Genomic DNA, 15546 nt, shown 5'->3' on the forward strand with positions numbered 1-15546 from the left:
GAGCCTTTGTACAGTACTGTGGTCTACTCACTGAAGCCATGCACTGACAGCAGGTGGCAGAAGAAGACCAGATCAGAGTCCGGTCACCAGGCATGGGATCAAACAAGAATCAGTTCAGCACAGACCTGAATGGTGGAGCCATCAGGATACATTTAATTCATTAATGTTATTTTCTGCATTATTTACAGTGTAATTAATGTTGATGGTCAAGTTTTGTTTTTGTTTTCCCACATTCAGGCAAATGTGTTTCTCTTGACACAGCTGTGTAAAAGTCTAAACATGTGCACGTTAGTTCATTCCAGCTCATGAACCAAGAATTAAACCCACAATCAAATCAGTGTTTCCCATTGATCCGTGTCCTTGTTATCTATCAAACTGACCTCTGGAGAACACAGAGCACACATCCCTGAAACAGGTGTGTCATCTGGTTGAACAGAGCTCCTTACAAATGGTCTGCACAGACACTTGTTAAGTGGTGGGCTGTGTGGGCACTGACTTCTAGTTTTCATAAAAATAGATTGCAAAATATTTCTCATATATATATATATATATATAATATAAAATATTTTTTATACAAAATATGTTGTATATGACAGTTTATTCACTTCAGTATAAAAAAATAACTAACAAACTAACTCAGTTGTTACAGACAGAGAAGATGAAGCTTCAGATGAACATTCATCTTGCTGTTTTGACTATTGACACCACATTTGATCATTTCAGTTCAGGCTACAGGACTGTGGCACAGCGGGCAGCAGTTATATTTGCTGATCTCCTGCTCGAGAGCACAGTGTTTACACACACTGCACATCCAGAACTGGTACTCCTCGATCGGCAGACCGGTCACGATGCATGTGGGTAACTTTCCCTCTGCCCTAAAAGGGGAAAAAAAAATCTATGTAAGAAATTCCAGCGACTACTCTGATATACACTACGGCAGCAGAAAAAGAGTCAAAGGGCCCTATGGAGCACTAGGGCCAACAGGAGGTTCTCTCACCCCTCTGATGATCTTTCCCGCTCCATCATGCGGCTGTCCTTTGGGGTGTGTTTGGTGAAGATCTCCAGGGCCAGATCCTCGTACAACTGCCGCTGTTCGGGCTCCAGGCTCTCCAGGGATTCCAGCTTGATAAAGGCCTGTGAGCATGTGCCGAACGCCCGGTTGGCCGCTGAGCAAATGGCGAGTAGAGAGTAGATCTCCACTGCTGGGATGATGTCCTCATACTCACGCAGGTGTAAAGCTTTAAAAATGGAGATAAATAGTAAAGAGTTGGACGCTGTACAGTCCTCTCAGACTGACAGGACTGTGCAGACAGGTTCTTAGGGTAATGCCCCTCCATGTTTGAGCTGAAATGTTTGCCTCTGAGATGTCTGAGTGTGGGTTTATATTTAGTCTGCCCGCCTGACAAAAGTCCCAACTTCAGATGTTAGTAAAGTTATAGTGTTACAGAACAAGAAAAACAGAGGAAACAGTGACTGTTTATCATATTTCCTAGAAAAAAAATACTTATAAGATTATCCGATGACCTTACTATGGTGAAGTGTCCTATGTGATTTGATACCTGTGCGCATGGCGTTCTCCATATAGCCTGCATACAGCTGCCTCTGAGCAAGCAGGAAGAAGTGATAGGCCTCCGCTCCACGCCAGGCGTTGTCCACAATGCGATTGTCTGAAGAGGTTGCATCTTCCTCAAGCAGCCCAGCGAGTGCAAATGTAGCCTAATTAGAACAAATGAAGGATTAACATGAAATGCATTTCAGCATCAGTACAATAAAGTTATTAGAGTGTATGATGAGTTTCTGTTCTCTTGAAATAGGCTCTCAACTTTGTACAGTGTCTAAACAGTATTTGAAGGCTATACAAAGCACCTCAGACTTCTTCCCTTTGGCTTTGCTCTGCTGTGACGTTTTCACTTGCTCGTGGTAATTTTCAACAAGACGTGCTGCCAGCACATAGAGCTTCTTCACCCGCAGCGGCCGGGTCCTTTTCTTCGCCTCCTCGTGTGCTACCTGCAAACAGTCGCCACAAATTCCACTGCATGCGTTCACAAGCAAGCTGTACCAGCAGGATCTGTTTGTTAAAGAGTTATTCTCTCAGTTATCAAATTGTCTAATATCTTTTTGAGAAACATGGCCAGTAAAGAGAAGGTCCCAGGTGTGGTTTACCTTTATTCAAATTTCATGAAGCTATGATGATTCAAAAACAAACCTACCTTAAACATGAGTTTGGCTGCATCAAGAAAATGGTGAGCTTTCCGATACAGTTCCACCGCCTCTAGAGTTTTATTCTTCTCAAGGAGATGTGAGGCGTATTTGGAGAGAAGAGATTTAATCTCCTTCATGTTGTGGGTCCTGGCAAGTTCCACCGCTTTGTTCCACTGAAGGAAAATCCCATCATTCATTCAAAAACATAATCACAGCATCATTACTTTTAATGGTAGATTTTTGAACATGGTATTGAACAAAGTGCCCATTTTAAATGTAGCACTTATTTGAAATTAGGTATCAGTGAAACCCCGTAATTTACCAGTGATTAAATGCAGCAAAACACCCCCAAAACTACCTGCAGTTGAATCTTATTTTCAGTAAGAGAACAACACTTAGGCAGCATTAGAAGACGCTGTATTTTTCAAACCATCTGTGGCAAAAGCAAAGGTTAGGTGGAAACAATTAAAGTGACAGCCCGTCCATTTCATCGCCAGTAACAGAGCATTAACGCAGCAGGAGAAACTGCCTCGAAGAGAGGAAGCTGGGAATGCTAATGACTTCTGCTTTTGGATGAATAGAGGGTCAATTACAGCACAAATATAACATCCTTTAAAGTAAAGCCAGCTGTGGCCAAGTATAACAGCTGCAGCTTACACAGAAGATTTTGAGGCTCTATTCTTGTCAAACACATAAAGCTAAAATGTCCCGTCTCACAGTTTCCACCCTGAATATTTTTTTTTTCTTCCAAATGCGAGAATTTACATTGGAAAAACATAGTTTGAGAGAAGCATTCACACTCCCGAGCTAAATATCACTCAGGATGAGGACAGGAGTGGGAGGACAGCAGGTGCCACAGTGACTGCTGTGATCCAAAGCTGTCCAAGTTTTCTGCCTGTCTGTCTGTCTGTCTGTCTCTCACCTGGTTAAGATGGACACATGTGTCAACAGCAGCTTTGGGCTGGTTGCACTTAAGGTAGGCGTTCACAGCTTGCTCACACATGCCCACAGTGGCAAACATCTGTCCAATCTCCTACAACAAAGATGGAGATGGAGAAAGGCAATAGATAGGATACTGTGGAGTTAGTTTATATTTAAGGGTACAGATTTTTATAATCACTAAGATCTGTAACTTCCTTATAAAGTGGAGGGAGAACATCACAGGAGTTATTATTTTTGGACAATCTTGAACATTTATCTCACTGGTAAAAGTTTATGATTCTCCGACAGCACAGCGGTCAGTCCCTCCAGGCCATCATAGTCCTCTAACATGTAGTAGCATTCTGCCAGCCTCTCCTGGTTACGGCCCTGAAGGTAGTATTGCACTGCATTAACCCTGGTAACAGAACAAAAAAAAAAAAGTTCACCTAACAGCTTAACAGCTTTTCATTTGGTCATGATGATGGAATATTTTTTGTATCAACAATCACAACACCATAGCTAATCAATAATGACATGTTTCTTTTTGCTGTTTCTCTGTGGCACTGATGCATATCCCCTGCACAAAGAACATAAAACACTATCACACTGGCTGAAATACTGGATAACACTTTACTTTAACCCCCCATTTACATCTGTATGCACCATATAAACTATGGTACCATGGTAACACACTATAGCATACTGTAATACAGTTGTAGGCAAATGCGGGCATTTTTAATGTAACTATGCACTAAAGATAGAATCAGAAAAAAAGGGCAAAACAAAATCCCAATACCACTTCTGTCTGTCAGCAAAGTAGTCTCCGATCGCATTGTACGCCTGTTCTAGCAGAGAATCATCACAGTCCCCAGAGCCCGTTTTGAGGAGCTGAAGGACCCTGAACCAGTCTCCCAGCTTGATCCTGAGGCTGATGGCAAGGTCCCTACAGAGAAAGACATGTTCATTGTCATGTCTGAAACACTGGTGGCAACTCATCTTATAAGGTAAAGCTGATACAAAAAATAATAGCCGAATGTACCTGCGGTCCATATCCAGGTACATCCGCTCAGCTTCCTCAAACCTGCTGAAATAAGCTGCCACCTCCGCCTGTTTCATGGGCTCGCTCTGCAGGTTCCCCAGGCGCTTGACAAACTCAATGCCCTGGTAGTCTTTACAGCGGACAAAGGCCTGCTCGGCTGTCTTCAGATCCAGCTTCTGCAGAGCTGCCTCTGCCAGCAGACGCCTGACAGGTTAGAGACAATAGAGACATGGGGCGGTTAGAATTACATGGCATGATGTGTATGCATAAGTCCTTATATCCCCACAGACTGGAATAGAGCCATTGACAGAGCTAAGCTTTCGGGGCTAAGCTTTGGGAGGATGTGATTTGCGCCACTGTTGAATTGCACTGCATTAAACGCAAAGGTGTGTCTGTTATTTATGCTATTTCAACAGGGAGGACAGCTACTACTAATACTACTTTTAAATTATAACTCTTAATGCACAGTCACACTTAGAGCCTCATTCCACGCAAATCAGCAGTAAAGGTCACCATCCATTTTGAATTTACCAGAGTCTCGGGTGAGGATTGTCTTCAATGAACTGTGAGGCATCGTCAATCCCCACTTTTTCAATCAGTGCACGGCTGTCTCTCAGGGAGCGGATTTCAAAGTTGATGAGGTTGTCTTTGTTAGGCCTCTCTGGATCCTGTAAGACAACCCTCAGTTAACTGAGACATTACTGAGACAACACAGTTCTAGTTTTATGTCTATGAAACTGATGAATTCTCATCATTTTGCAATCAGGTGTTACATGTTAGCAACATCCAAGTAAGACAAGATAACTATAACTCTTCAAACCACAGTAATTCTTTCTGATTTTAGATATTTAAGATGAAAAATGAAACTTTCAACTGACACCATGATAAAATAACTATAATGATATTAGTATAACTGGCTATGTTTTAAATATGATTATAATTGTGTTGGGAATTCAGGCAACCCAAGTGCCACATGTTTTGAACCTTTACCTTCATGATTTCATCAAGTAAGACAGATTTGATTTCCAGGTCCTCGAAGTTGCAAATGTATCCAGATGTTTGGATGGGCTCCTGTTTTTTAAGATACACAAGAAATATTCGCAACAGTTGCTAAATGTTTATTTAGTAACAAAACAACAATGTAGATGAGGTTACAGCTTTAAATGAGAAGGTGTCTGACCATCACACAAGGACTGATCACTCACCTCTGGGTCTAGGTTCCTGAAGACATACATCCTGGTCTTCTCCATCATGGCAAACAGATCAGGGTTGTCATTCGCCCATTTCATGTCCCAAACATCCTTGCGCTCAAACTTTGATGGATCTCCTGCAGATAACTGGTTCCCAGAGGCGTCGCCCGCGGCGCCACGAACTTCCAGGTCCAACAGCGTCAGCACGCCTGCGATGTCGATTATCGCCAGACGACTGATGAGAATAATGATTATTATGTGACAGCACTGTTCCAAAAATACCACATCAAATTTAACAAAGTGTTTTGAGCCAACAACAAATATCTGTACACTGTACAATTCTTAACACCAAAACACGATTCGATGCTTACCTGGAATTGCAGTTCAGGGACAGATAGTAGGCTCTGTTGTTCAAAGTGTATTTCTGGATGAGAACAACATTTGGGAGGCTGTATCTATGGATGGTGCCAGACTCACGGCCCTGTAAGTACACATACACCCAAACACTAAAGGTTATACTTTAATTTTACTTTTCATTTTACTGCACAATTCAAAATTGTGTAATAAAAACAAAGAACTGTACATACCACTATCAGGGTCTTATCTGTTGCTGTAATGCAGCAGATGGGATCTCGGGTTGCCTGAAACAGAGCAGAAGTATACATGAAGCATGACAATTTATCTTCTTAAGTAAGAAAATTTCCTTTTTTTTTGTTTAAATGTATTCCTTTTTGAGCTAATAATGAGTATCATATTATTATAATAATTTCATATTTCTTAATTCATTAGTTTTATATAGAAACTTTAACAATTTAACAGTAACACTTACTGTTTCACTGAAAATGTATTTTATTTCACAATACTGAAATAACTGTACTGAATCTAAAAACTTTTTTATTTGCTAAAATGCCTCAGAAATGTTTTTGTCACTTACTGTGAAGGCTTTTGCAAAATCTGGACCATTGTCACCGGCTCCAGATGGACTGGTGTCAATGTGATAGACCCTAAAGGGGCAGGAAGAGAAAACAAATGAGAAAGAGCCAGACAGACAAATAGCTGCCCTCTCCACTGAGGTGACTGGTGGTTTCGATGCTAGGATGGTCCTGGCAGAACATTAGGTCATGCCCGGCCTGTCTGGAACCTCAGTGGCACTTTGTTCAGATGGATGAATGAATCCTTTTCATGGCGCTGTCAGTACCAACACTCTACAATGTAACAGTCAGCCCATAATCCCAAGGTTTCATCCACTGACTCACAGAATCCAGCCTTGTGGTTATCTTGCCTCCTTGTAACTTTCCGTGATCTGCTTGATATGTACTGTAAGTTCTGATGTGGCCGTTCTGTCTTGTCCCCCATCCACTTGTACCTGGCTTTGTTAAATACAGACCTCATGACTTCAAGATTAGATGCAGTTCCACTGTAAAGTAAATGTTAAAGTAAAACAAAAAACAAAAACAAAACCCACCTCTCTCTTCCCTCCTTCTTAGTCCTGGTCACTTGGTTGATCTCCAGGGCAGTTAATTTCTTTGCCACTCTGTACTGCCACAGGTAGAAAGCCTCTTTGGATGCAGCAATCACATGGGTCTTGGTCATGGTGACAAACAATGGATCTGACCAAATAAACAAGTAGCAGATGTAACTACAAAGATAAAGATCAGTGTAGATCTTATATATGACTTTATGTAATTTGGGAGCAAATTAATCTGGATCAACTATTTGCCAGTGTCATTTGGTGGATTATGTGTGAGGAGCTTTATACACAGATTTCAAATAGAGGACTGTGCTCACAAGTGTCACAAATCAAGAGGCTTTCAGAGTTTTTTGTTTGCTCTTGTTCATCTCAAAAGATACAGTCTCAGTACATATACATAAACAGTAGCTAGGTGTTCACATTTTATTTGACTGGTGAAAAGTTACAGAAGTTATTCTCTTTCAGTTCAATTCCATGTACAACATGCAAATCCTGAAAAGATAATACTCTTTGACGAGTCTGGTGAAAAAAGCCATCAGGAGGTCACAAGAGGAGAAAACCTCCAAAAGGCACACACATGAGCTCACTCTCTTATTATTTACTGAGGTGGGATCTCTCAAACCCGTTCAGACCACTGAGTCTTTCAAACCTGCAGACTTTGAACTATCTTGGCACGAGCTCCTCAGCAAACATTTGACCGTGTCTGTGGCAGAAACGTAATTCTGAATATTTGTGAGATATGAAGACGCCCTGTACTCACCGTCTGTTTGCTATAGGATGCTGTGGGCCCATAAAAGTACAGAACTGTGGGCGACAGGAGGCAGACTGCCAACCACCACTTCACATCTATCTATACACAGGGTGCGATCTGTCACATTGTCTTGAAGAAATACTTCATGTTAAATTAGGACTTTTATCAACCCACTTTTGTGCTGCAAGAATTCACTTCTGTATGCCAGCTTGCAGGGCGCACAGCTTGTTTACTGCATGGTATATTTTTAAAGACGTACTGACTGGTGAATGTATCTCTGTTCACTGTATACACTCACCAATGTCAATGTATTTTGAGTCCAGTGGAGTCCCAATGGAGTTGCACAGAATGAGGACATACTGAAAAACACAGAGTAGAGCAACATTATTCTACAGGTCGACTTATGATTCCATATCAAAACAATTAGTCCTCATTTTGGGAGTGTGGTTTTAATTTGTACTTTACCCTTGCATGACTCCCAGACTCTAACTCAGCATCCTCCTGTGTGGCAGTGAATTAGAAAAACAGGAGGCAAGACAGCAGAGAAACATTTGTGAGCCTTAGCTCATTCTATATCTATTGTATGTCTTCCCTATAGTATTTCTCTAAGTCTACTCAGTAGAGTAAGTGTCAATATAGCTCTTGTCTAAGTCCAACAGTGTAGTAACTAGCATATAAAGTGTACCTGCAATGTTTTACAAATCCTGTTCTGTTTTGTTTTTTTCACTCCCCTCTTACTGTTACCTTGTAAGGTTGTGTTTGTACCTGAGGCTGAGTGTCGTCTGCCTTGCTGGCCAAGATGCAGAAGTCCCCAGAGGTTGTGATGGACATCAGGCTCTTGACATATTTGACAAACTTCTCGTTGTTTTTGGTGTCCCAGAATACCACACAGTACTCCTGTCGCTCTGGCTTTGTGTAAGCATACACCACTGTGCTGCAACAGTAGCCCCACTGTTAAGAAACATGAAAGAGCTGGTGAGATTTACCTTCTGCGTGGGGTTTCTAAACCCTGGGAGAGTGTGTGACCAAAGATACTTTGGTAATCCCTGACCTCTAAAACCATGTGCTGTCCAGACTGGCTGTAGAATTCAGACAGTGGTGTTCGTTAGTGCCCCTACTGATCTATGTCTGTCTGTTCTTTTCCATCATGAAATTTATTATCTCTGTATAATCCAAGCAACTGAAGAACTTGAAGACAGATGGGCCTGATTAATATTGATAACACTGTTTATTTGGATTTGTGGTCACCACCTCAATACAGAAGCAAGTCTTACTTTACTACTTTGACAACCCTTCGCCAATGAATACCCTCAGTTTTCAACTAGCCAGCATTTTAACCATACTCATGCCAGAATGAGTGTAGGTTGTCTGTGTAATACGATCTTGAAGAACTGTTTCTTTCAAAAAAAAAACTTTAACTGAAAGAAATCCAAAGGTGTTGGCATTTACCTTGTAATCTGGTCTTATGTTTGCAAAGTAGATGTAGGAGTCCACAGCCAGGCCAATACGTAAACCTCCTCCCTCCCAGGCAACTCCAGTCATCTGCTTCCCAGGAACTTTGAGAGTTCTCAGATGCTGTTTAAACACCAAACAGCATTTCGAGTGAAGAACTTTCATTTGTATTTCCCCTCTACTCTACAGTGCAGAATGGTGCAACAGAGAAACTGCTGTTGCAAGGTATGTCATTCTTAAATGAATTTAAAACAAAAAAATTAAAGATGAAAACACAAAAGATAGTGTGCTCTCTGTCAACTCAGTCCATTAAATGTAAATTCTAATGACTGGAAGACTGCATGGTACAGCACTGCATATGCCTAGCTTTCAGGTGTTAAACTCTGTCTAAGCAAAGGAACAAAATCTTTACCCTCACCTCTCCAAATGGAGTGTAGAACTGCACGACATTGAACTCTTTCTCCATATTTGAGGCTCTGAGAGAACCAGCCACCGCCAGAACACTGCCACAATGATTCCACTGTATACTGACCACATTCATCAGAGTGTCAATACACACTGGGTCTGCAGAACAAGGAAGTGGAACAGTTCATCATCACTGGTAAATATTTCATTTCAAGTGTAACCTGGAGAATATAATGCAGGCTTTGAAGACTTTTTTTCCCCCTTACTTTCATCATTCTCATAGCGCATGATCTGGCATCTTCCATTGTCGAAACAGATAGCAAGACATGGACAGTCTGGCTCTACATAACCCCCAGTTCCTGCATACCAGTGGATACCTGCTATACTGACAGCTCCAGTGGCATTAGCCAGACAGCTTATGGTCATTTTCATCTGAAACATAACAGAGATTAACAAAAGTCAGCATTCAGTCAGATTCCTCCTGAATCTGCCCTGTTTCCATGAGCGTACCTACAAAAACAGCAAGTGTGCATTGCTACACCCTGTACACACCTCACTCTGCAGAGCACCTGCATTTGTATTCGTAAAATTATCACCCTATGAGTCACGAAGACATGCTTATGTACTTAAGTTTATGTACTCACAATGAAGTTTCCTTGATTGTCATAGATTTGTACCTCCCCATTGGCCATGCCAAAGAGGAGGATCTTGCTGTCTGGCGACCATGCCACATGAGCAAGCTGATTTCCCTTTAGCTCCTTTCCCCAAATCCGGTTACCTACAAAAACAAGGCCTTTATGAGCTACTAGTTTGACCAGTACATAAACAAAGCAATCCTTGTCAAGGGAACCTTTGTGATTTTAAGCTAAATCTGTTTGGAAGACTGTTGTGATTGATCTGCTTTTTTTTAGTAATCACAGTGTAAAGCTTTTTACCATCTACAGATCCAACAATGACAGCTCCATCTTCATACACAATGCAGATCTTCTGACCATCTGCGTTCCAGCTCATACTCCTCACCACTGACTTGTTCCTGTTGTTGATCATCTCCTCATACCACGCACCTTGCGGACGGAAAAAGACAACAAACTAGAAATGCGGAAACTTTTACAAGACTTTTAAATTTTTTAGGTTGCAGCAGTAATCACCTTTGTAGAGCATCCATACAATGATGAGTCCATTCTGGTCACTGGTTGTCAGCTTTTCATACTGTTCATTCCATGTGACCACTTGCACTGCACCTGGAAGTGATGTAATTGTGAAGTTTCAGACAATTTGTCTATGGCTCACTTAAGGTCCTTGCATTACAGGTTAGGCAACGACTGAGTACAGCTTACCACTGTGTCCCTCAAGAGTCTGGTTCATTGACAGATTACTGGGTGCAGCAAGACCCTTAAGTTTGGCATCATCTGTTGAGGAACCACAGTCAAAGAGAGGTTTACATGTATCAGCAATTAATTAACAAGTAATACTCAGTGACCAAATTTATTAAAATAGTTTTATAAGGCAGATACTTGAGTGTGTCAATAAATATCAGCACAGAGTTTTTAGTGTTTCTTTCACTTCACTGTTGGCAGTTCTTCACATTTGTTTAACATAATTAACATTAGATCTGTCCAACAGACAGAGTGGGTAAGGTGGTACCATTTCTACTTACAGTGACTGGACACTTAGGTACCAGAATAGAGCCAAAAGGCTTATGAAAGATTAATTACACACTGTAATAGCCTTCAAATCTCAATCATATGGGTATTACATAATGGCATGGATTGTGACAATTAAACTTTAACACATAGTTGAATGAACAGAACATTATTCAACACAATCAAAAAAAAAAAAACTTTAGCAACATAACAGCAAACATAAATATTTGCAGAATATTTAAACTTGAACAAGGACACACAGTGTAACTGATGCAAAACTCCTAAAACCATCAGTGTGTGGGTAATCAAGAGTGGATTTCTTTAAGAGAAATTTTGCAGGTTGTCATTATAACCTTGGGCTAGACTGCATCTATGTCATAGAAGCATTATTATAATGTCAACAAACCTCACCAAAAAACTAGAGCTGGACTTCAACAATTAGACGGTTAGTCTAGTGACATGAGTGACATGGACATTGCGACAGTACTATACTTGAGTATATGCCACAGTTACACACTGTTAAGAATATGTTTTTAAAAGTTATATAGGGTGTTTTATGGTTTGCCAGGCTTTCATTTGTAAAAACGTGGTTTTACCATTTGGCCCTCTTAAGGCAAGGTGTGGCTAAAGATATCCTGGAAATCACAACAGTGTGTACAGGAGCCGCGTGGGTTGTTAGCACCACACCTCGACCTTACCTGTTTGAGTTTCAAGCTTGAGTACTCTCAGAAGACCGTCGTCCCCTCCACAGGCAATAAAGCCTTGATCTTTGTTCCAGGAGACACATTTTAGATGGATATTGTTGGGGATAGCAATCTATGAGACACGAGTAACGTTAACCAACGCTCTGTTTTAACTGATGTATTGACAGATGGTTAGGTAGCTGGCCGAGCACTCACCTTCTTGCTGAGGTAAATAAACATGGTGGTATTGGTGGTGATAACGTTACAGACCTCTATCACTCCAAAATAAACTGCTCACAGCCGAGTTATACTAGTAAACACAACAAGAAACTAACCCAATGTCAGTTAGCAAACTAGACAGCTAAAGCGAGCTAACGTTTTAACCCTAGCTTACATCATGCAGCCTCGGTGTGGTGAATGTAACGTTAGCCTACACCGTTAGCTTTGCTAGTTAGGTAGCAGCCAAACGCGACACAGTTACCTGGTTCCCAGAATGGTTAACGTTAAACGCAGCCTAACAAAGTCGAGGTCTGACTACGATTACGGTGAATAACGTTAGCAAAAGTATTGGAAAGACGAGACGTTCGAGACGTTTCACTGCTTGTGTTGGCAGACTTCAGCTTCCCTCGGTCTCCCGTGGTAACCGTAAACCGGAAGAGCTGGGTTTCTCTGGTAGTTGTAGTTTTTCTTGCTCGAGCTTCTTTTTCCATTGGCTCCCCGACTAAATGGAGCCCTCCATTTGACTTTTACTCAGGATTTGAGTTTCTGTGGAAAAGCAAACACTGTATTTAGCTTTGTTTTTATAACTTGCACTTACTTTAGCCTACAGTAAAACCTGCTGTACCGTCCTAAAATAAAAACATCCTAATAAACCAGAAATAAGCAGAGGTGGGTAGAGTAGCCAAAAATTGTAAAGTAAAAGCACTGTTACCTCAGAGTAATATTGCTCAAGTAAAAGTAAAAAGTAGTCATCCAAATAATTACTTGAGTAAGAGTAAAAAAGTACTTGGTGAAAAAACTATTCAAGTACTGAGTAACTATTGAGTAACATCTGATTTATATTTATTGCGCATTCAATCAAACAAAATTACAGAGAGTAGAGAGAGTTTATCTCATCAATAAAATAATAAAATAAAATAAAATAATTAAATTAATAAATAATAAAAGAATGTCTTAAAATAATCTTTAGGTAAATTCAAGTACCTCAATAAAAATAAAATCAATGAAATAATAGGAGTACATAAAAAATTAAATATTTACAAAATAACTTAAATTACAGCACAAGTAACACAAATTTCCAAACTTCTCTACTTTTTCACCAGGCTCAGCAGGCAGAACTAGAACAAGACATCCCATAAACTCTGTGCATGTGTCTCAGCATAAGGCAGAACAAGGCCATAAACTCTCATAAACTGTGCGTTTGTGACAAAACATGCAGAAAGAAACATTTTCACCAAAGAATCACTCAGTGATGTGACTATTAAGCTTCAACAGCAGTTGGCTCTCAAGGTTCCTGCCATGAAGCAGTGATCGATTAGCAGTGAACACGAGTCCTACATGACTGAAAAGTCTCTCAGAGGCTGCAGATGCAGGAAGACCTGTGTTGGCAGGTCTACAAGCCAATGCAGCAGAGTGACTCTCCAGTGAGGTGTTGTCACAGACTGTATAAGACACGGACGTAGCACCCGTGACGTCACCCATTGGTTCCGGGGAGTCGGTTTTGTGACCAAACCATGGGCATTTGTTATCACAGATATTAATGTTACATACTTCACTCAAATTTTTATTGAAAATGTAGACATTAATTCTAAACAGTGTAGTAACAGAAGAAATTCTTTGAACGTTTATGTACCTTCCGCAGCAAAATTCTTTTGGTCTTCTATGATGGATGATTTACACTGGGAAAAAGCTTGTGGAATTCTCAACAAATATTGCATTAATAATAAAATGAAGGAAGTATGTTTTAAGATTATACATCTAATTTATCCTGTCAAAGATGTTTTAGAAAGATTTAAATTGGATATAGATTATACTTGTGATTTTTGCAAGCTAAACAAGGAAACTATATTTCATTTATTTTTCCATTGCACACATTCACTTAATTTTTGGACCAATATGCAATTATATATAAACCAAAAATTAAATACAAATGTACTTATTAATGTATTTAATGTGTTGTTATATTTTGTTGATTATAAGCTAAAGAAAAATATGAACCATGCTATACAGATTCTTATCATTCTTGGGAAATATCATATTCATAAACCCAAATGGTCTGGATCCAAACCTCTTTTGAACCATTCACTGTTGAACTGAATAAATATGGACTCATTCTGGAACACATGGAGAACCAAAAGGCAACAAGGCCTTTTAACATCCTAAAGGAACTGAATTTTATCTGAACTGTAAGAAATATTGTACCCATGGCATATATATTATGTTCATTGTATTTATGCACAATTTATTAAATAAAGTTGAGGGGGGGGGGGTGGAACATGGCCATTTGAGCTGCGCCATCTTGGATTTTAGTGGGAGTGTACTTTCCATATTTGGCGGAGAGGCGGTTACTCTACGGGTCAGCCGGCCGAGAACCCGCCCACTTAGCTCGGAGCAATATTTAATATTTACCGGAGCAATATTTAATATTTAATACTTACCGGCTTTCACCGCTACCTCCATCCACTATCCACTTACAGTTACAGCAGCACACAAACAACAGCAGCCGCTTACTAACGGAGCTGCTCTGTCCATGCAATGTCGGACTTTTTAAACAGAAAAATTAGACGAAATAAAATTGTAGCCTAGTATTCCCGCAATAAACGGACTCTGAGAGCACGGAACACACCGCAACAGCGTTCCTAACATTAGCTGCTCCGGTCCTCTATCTGTATCAGCAGCGACCAGAAATCGGCAATTAAGTCATAAGCCGGCGGCTAAATATGCTAATACATGCTAATTAGAGCAAACATTCAGGTAAAATACTGAGAAATTTACTTACCGAAAAAACTGCAACACAGACTCCTTCGACGGTCCGTTAGTGCAGTCTACACTACAACAAGCCATATTGTCACAAAAACCTATCCGAACATTGGCAAACAAATACGGACACTGCAACCGCTGGAGGTAGCCGGAGGCCTCAGGATGTAGCCGCCTAGCCCAGCAGATGCTTTAGCAAAGAGCTAAGAGCCAGTGCCTGTCTATGGAGCTGTCACTCAACGTAACCACGCTCTAATTTAAGCCTAAATAACACTAAACCCCTCCACCCCACAGTCTTCACGGAGGTGGAAACTATCAATAGAGACCAAAAACAAAAAATGTAGCAGGCTGTAAATATGTTTTTTAAGCTGTAAAGTTGGCTATTTTAACATGGGGGTCAATGGAGAATTGCTCACTTTTGAAGCCAGCTCCCAGCGGCAGCCGAGGAACTGCAACTTTTGAACGCGGAAGTGATCCTCACTGCTGAAACCTTGGTCTCGCCGCTGAGATTGAGTATGGTCACGTGACGAGGCTGCACAATGGGCTAGGGCTACGTTTCATTGGTTAAACACAGTCACGCAGTAGATCCTTGGGCGGAGGTCTCTCTCTGACAAAATAAAAGTAGAGATACTGGATAGCTTAAAGCTTTATCCAGTATCTGTGATAAAAGTAACGAGCCCAGTATATCCTAATGTAGCGGAGTAAGAGTACTGGTTCTTCTTTATAAATCTACTCAAGTAAAAGTACAAGTATATTGATTTAAAACTACTCCTAGAAGTATTTTATTTTCAAAAACGTACTCAAGTAAATGTA

At 40.6% G+C, this 15546-nt stretch overlaps 1 protein-coding gene across 2 annotated transcripts; it reads right to left on the reverse strand.

Annotated features, from left to right (window-relative positions):
* Positions 1-130: 130 nt before the first annotated feature.
* Positions 131-14811, reverse strand: wdr35 (WD repeat domain 35). Of its 2 annotated transcripts, XM_041061340.1 has the most exons (29): positions 14756-14811; positions 11974-12522; positions 11773-11890; positions 10769-10840; positions 10580-10672; positions 10367-10495; positions 10076-10209; positions 9698-9863; positions 9445-9590; positions 9024-9149; positions 8340-8525; positions 8040-8075; positions 7873-7933; positions 6818-6962; positions 6287-6356; positions 5940-5993; positions 5724-5833; positions 5368-5587; positions 5153-5233; positions 4694-4830; positions 4163-4366; positions 3920-4066; positions 3406-3538; positions 3125-3235; positions 2211-2375; positions 1867-2007; positions 1560-1716; positions 998-1238; positions 131-875 (listed from the first exon to the last, which is right to left on the reverse strand). In XM_041061340.1, exons 2-29 carry the CDS (start codon positions 11995-11997, stop codon positions 725-727), a joined length of 3558 nt encoding a protein of 1185 aa, XP_040917274.1. In that variant the 5' UTR covers positions 11998-12522; positions 14756-14811; the 3' UTR covers positions 131-724. The 2 variants fall into 2 exon arrangements, with proteins under 2 accessions (XP_040917274.1, XP_040917275.1); XM_041061341.1 differs by lacking the exon at positions 8040-8075.
* Between the last annotated feature and the right edge of the window lie 735 nt (positions 14812-15546).

This window comes from Toxotes jaculatrix, chromosome 17 (genome assembly GCF_017976425.1).
Source record: "Toxotes jaculatrix isolate fToxJac2 chromosome 17, fToxJac2.pri, whole genome shotgun sequence".
NCBI lineage: Eukaryota > Metazoa > Chordata > Actinopteri > Toxotidae > Toxotes > Toxotes jaculatrix.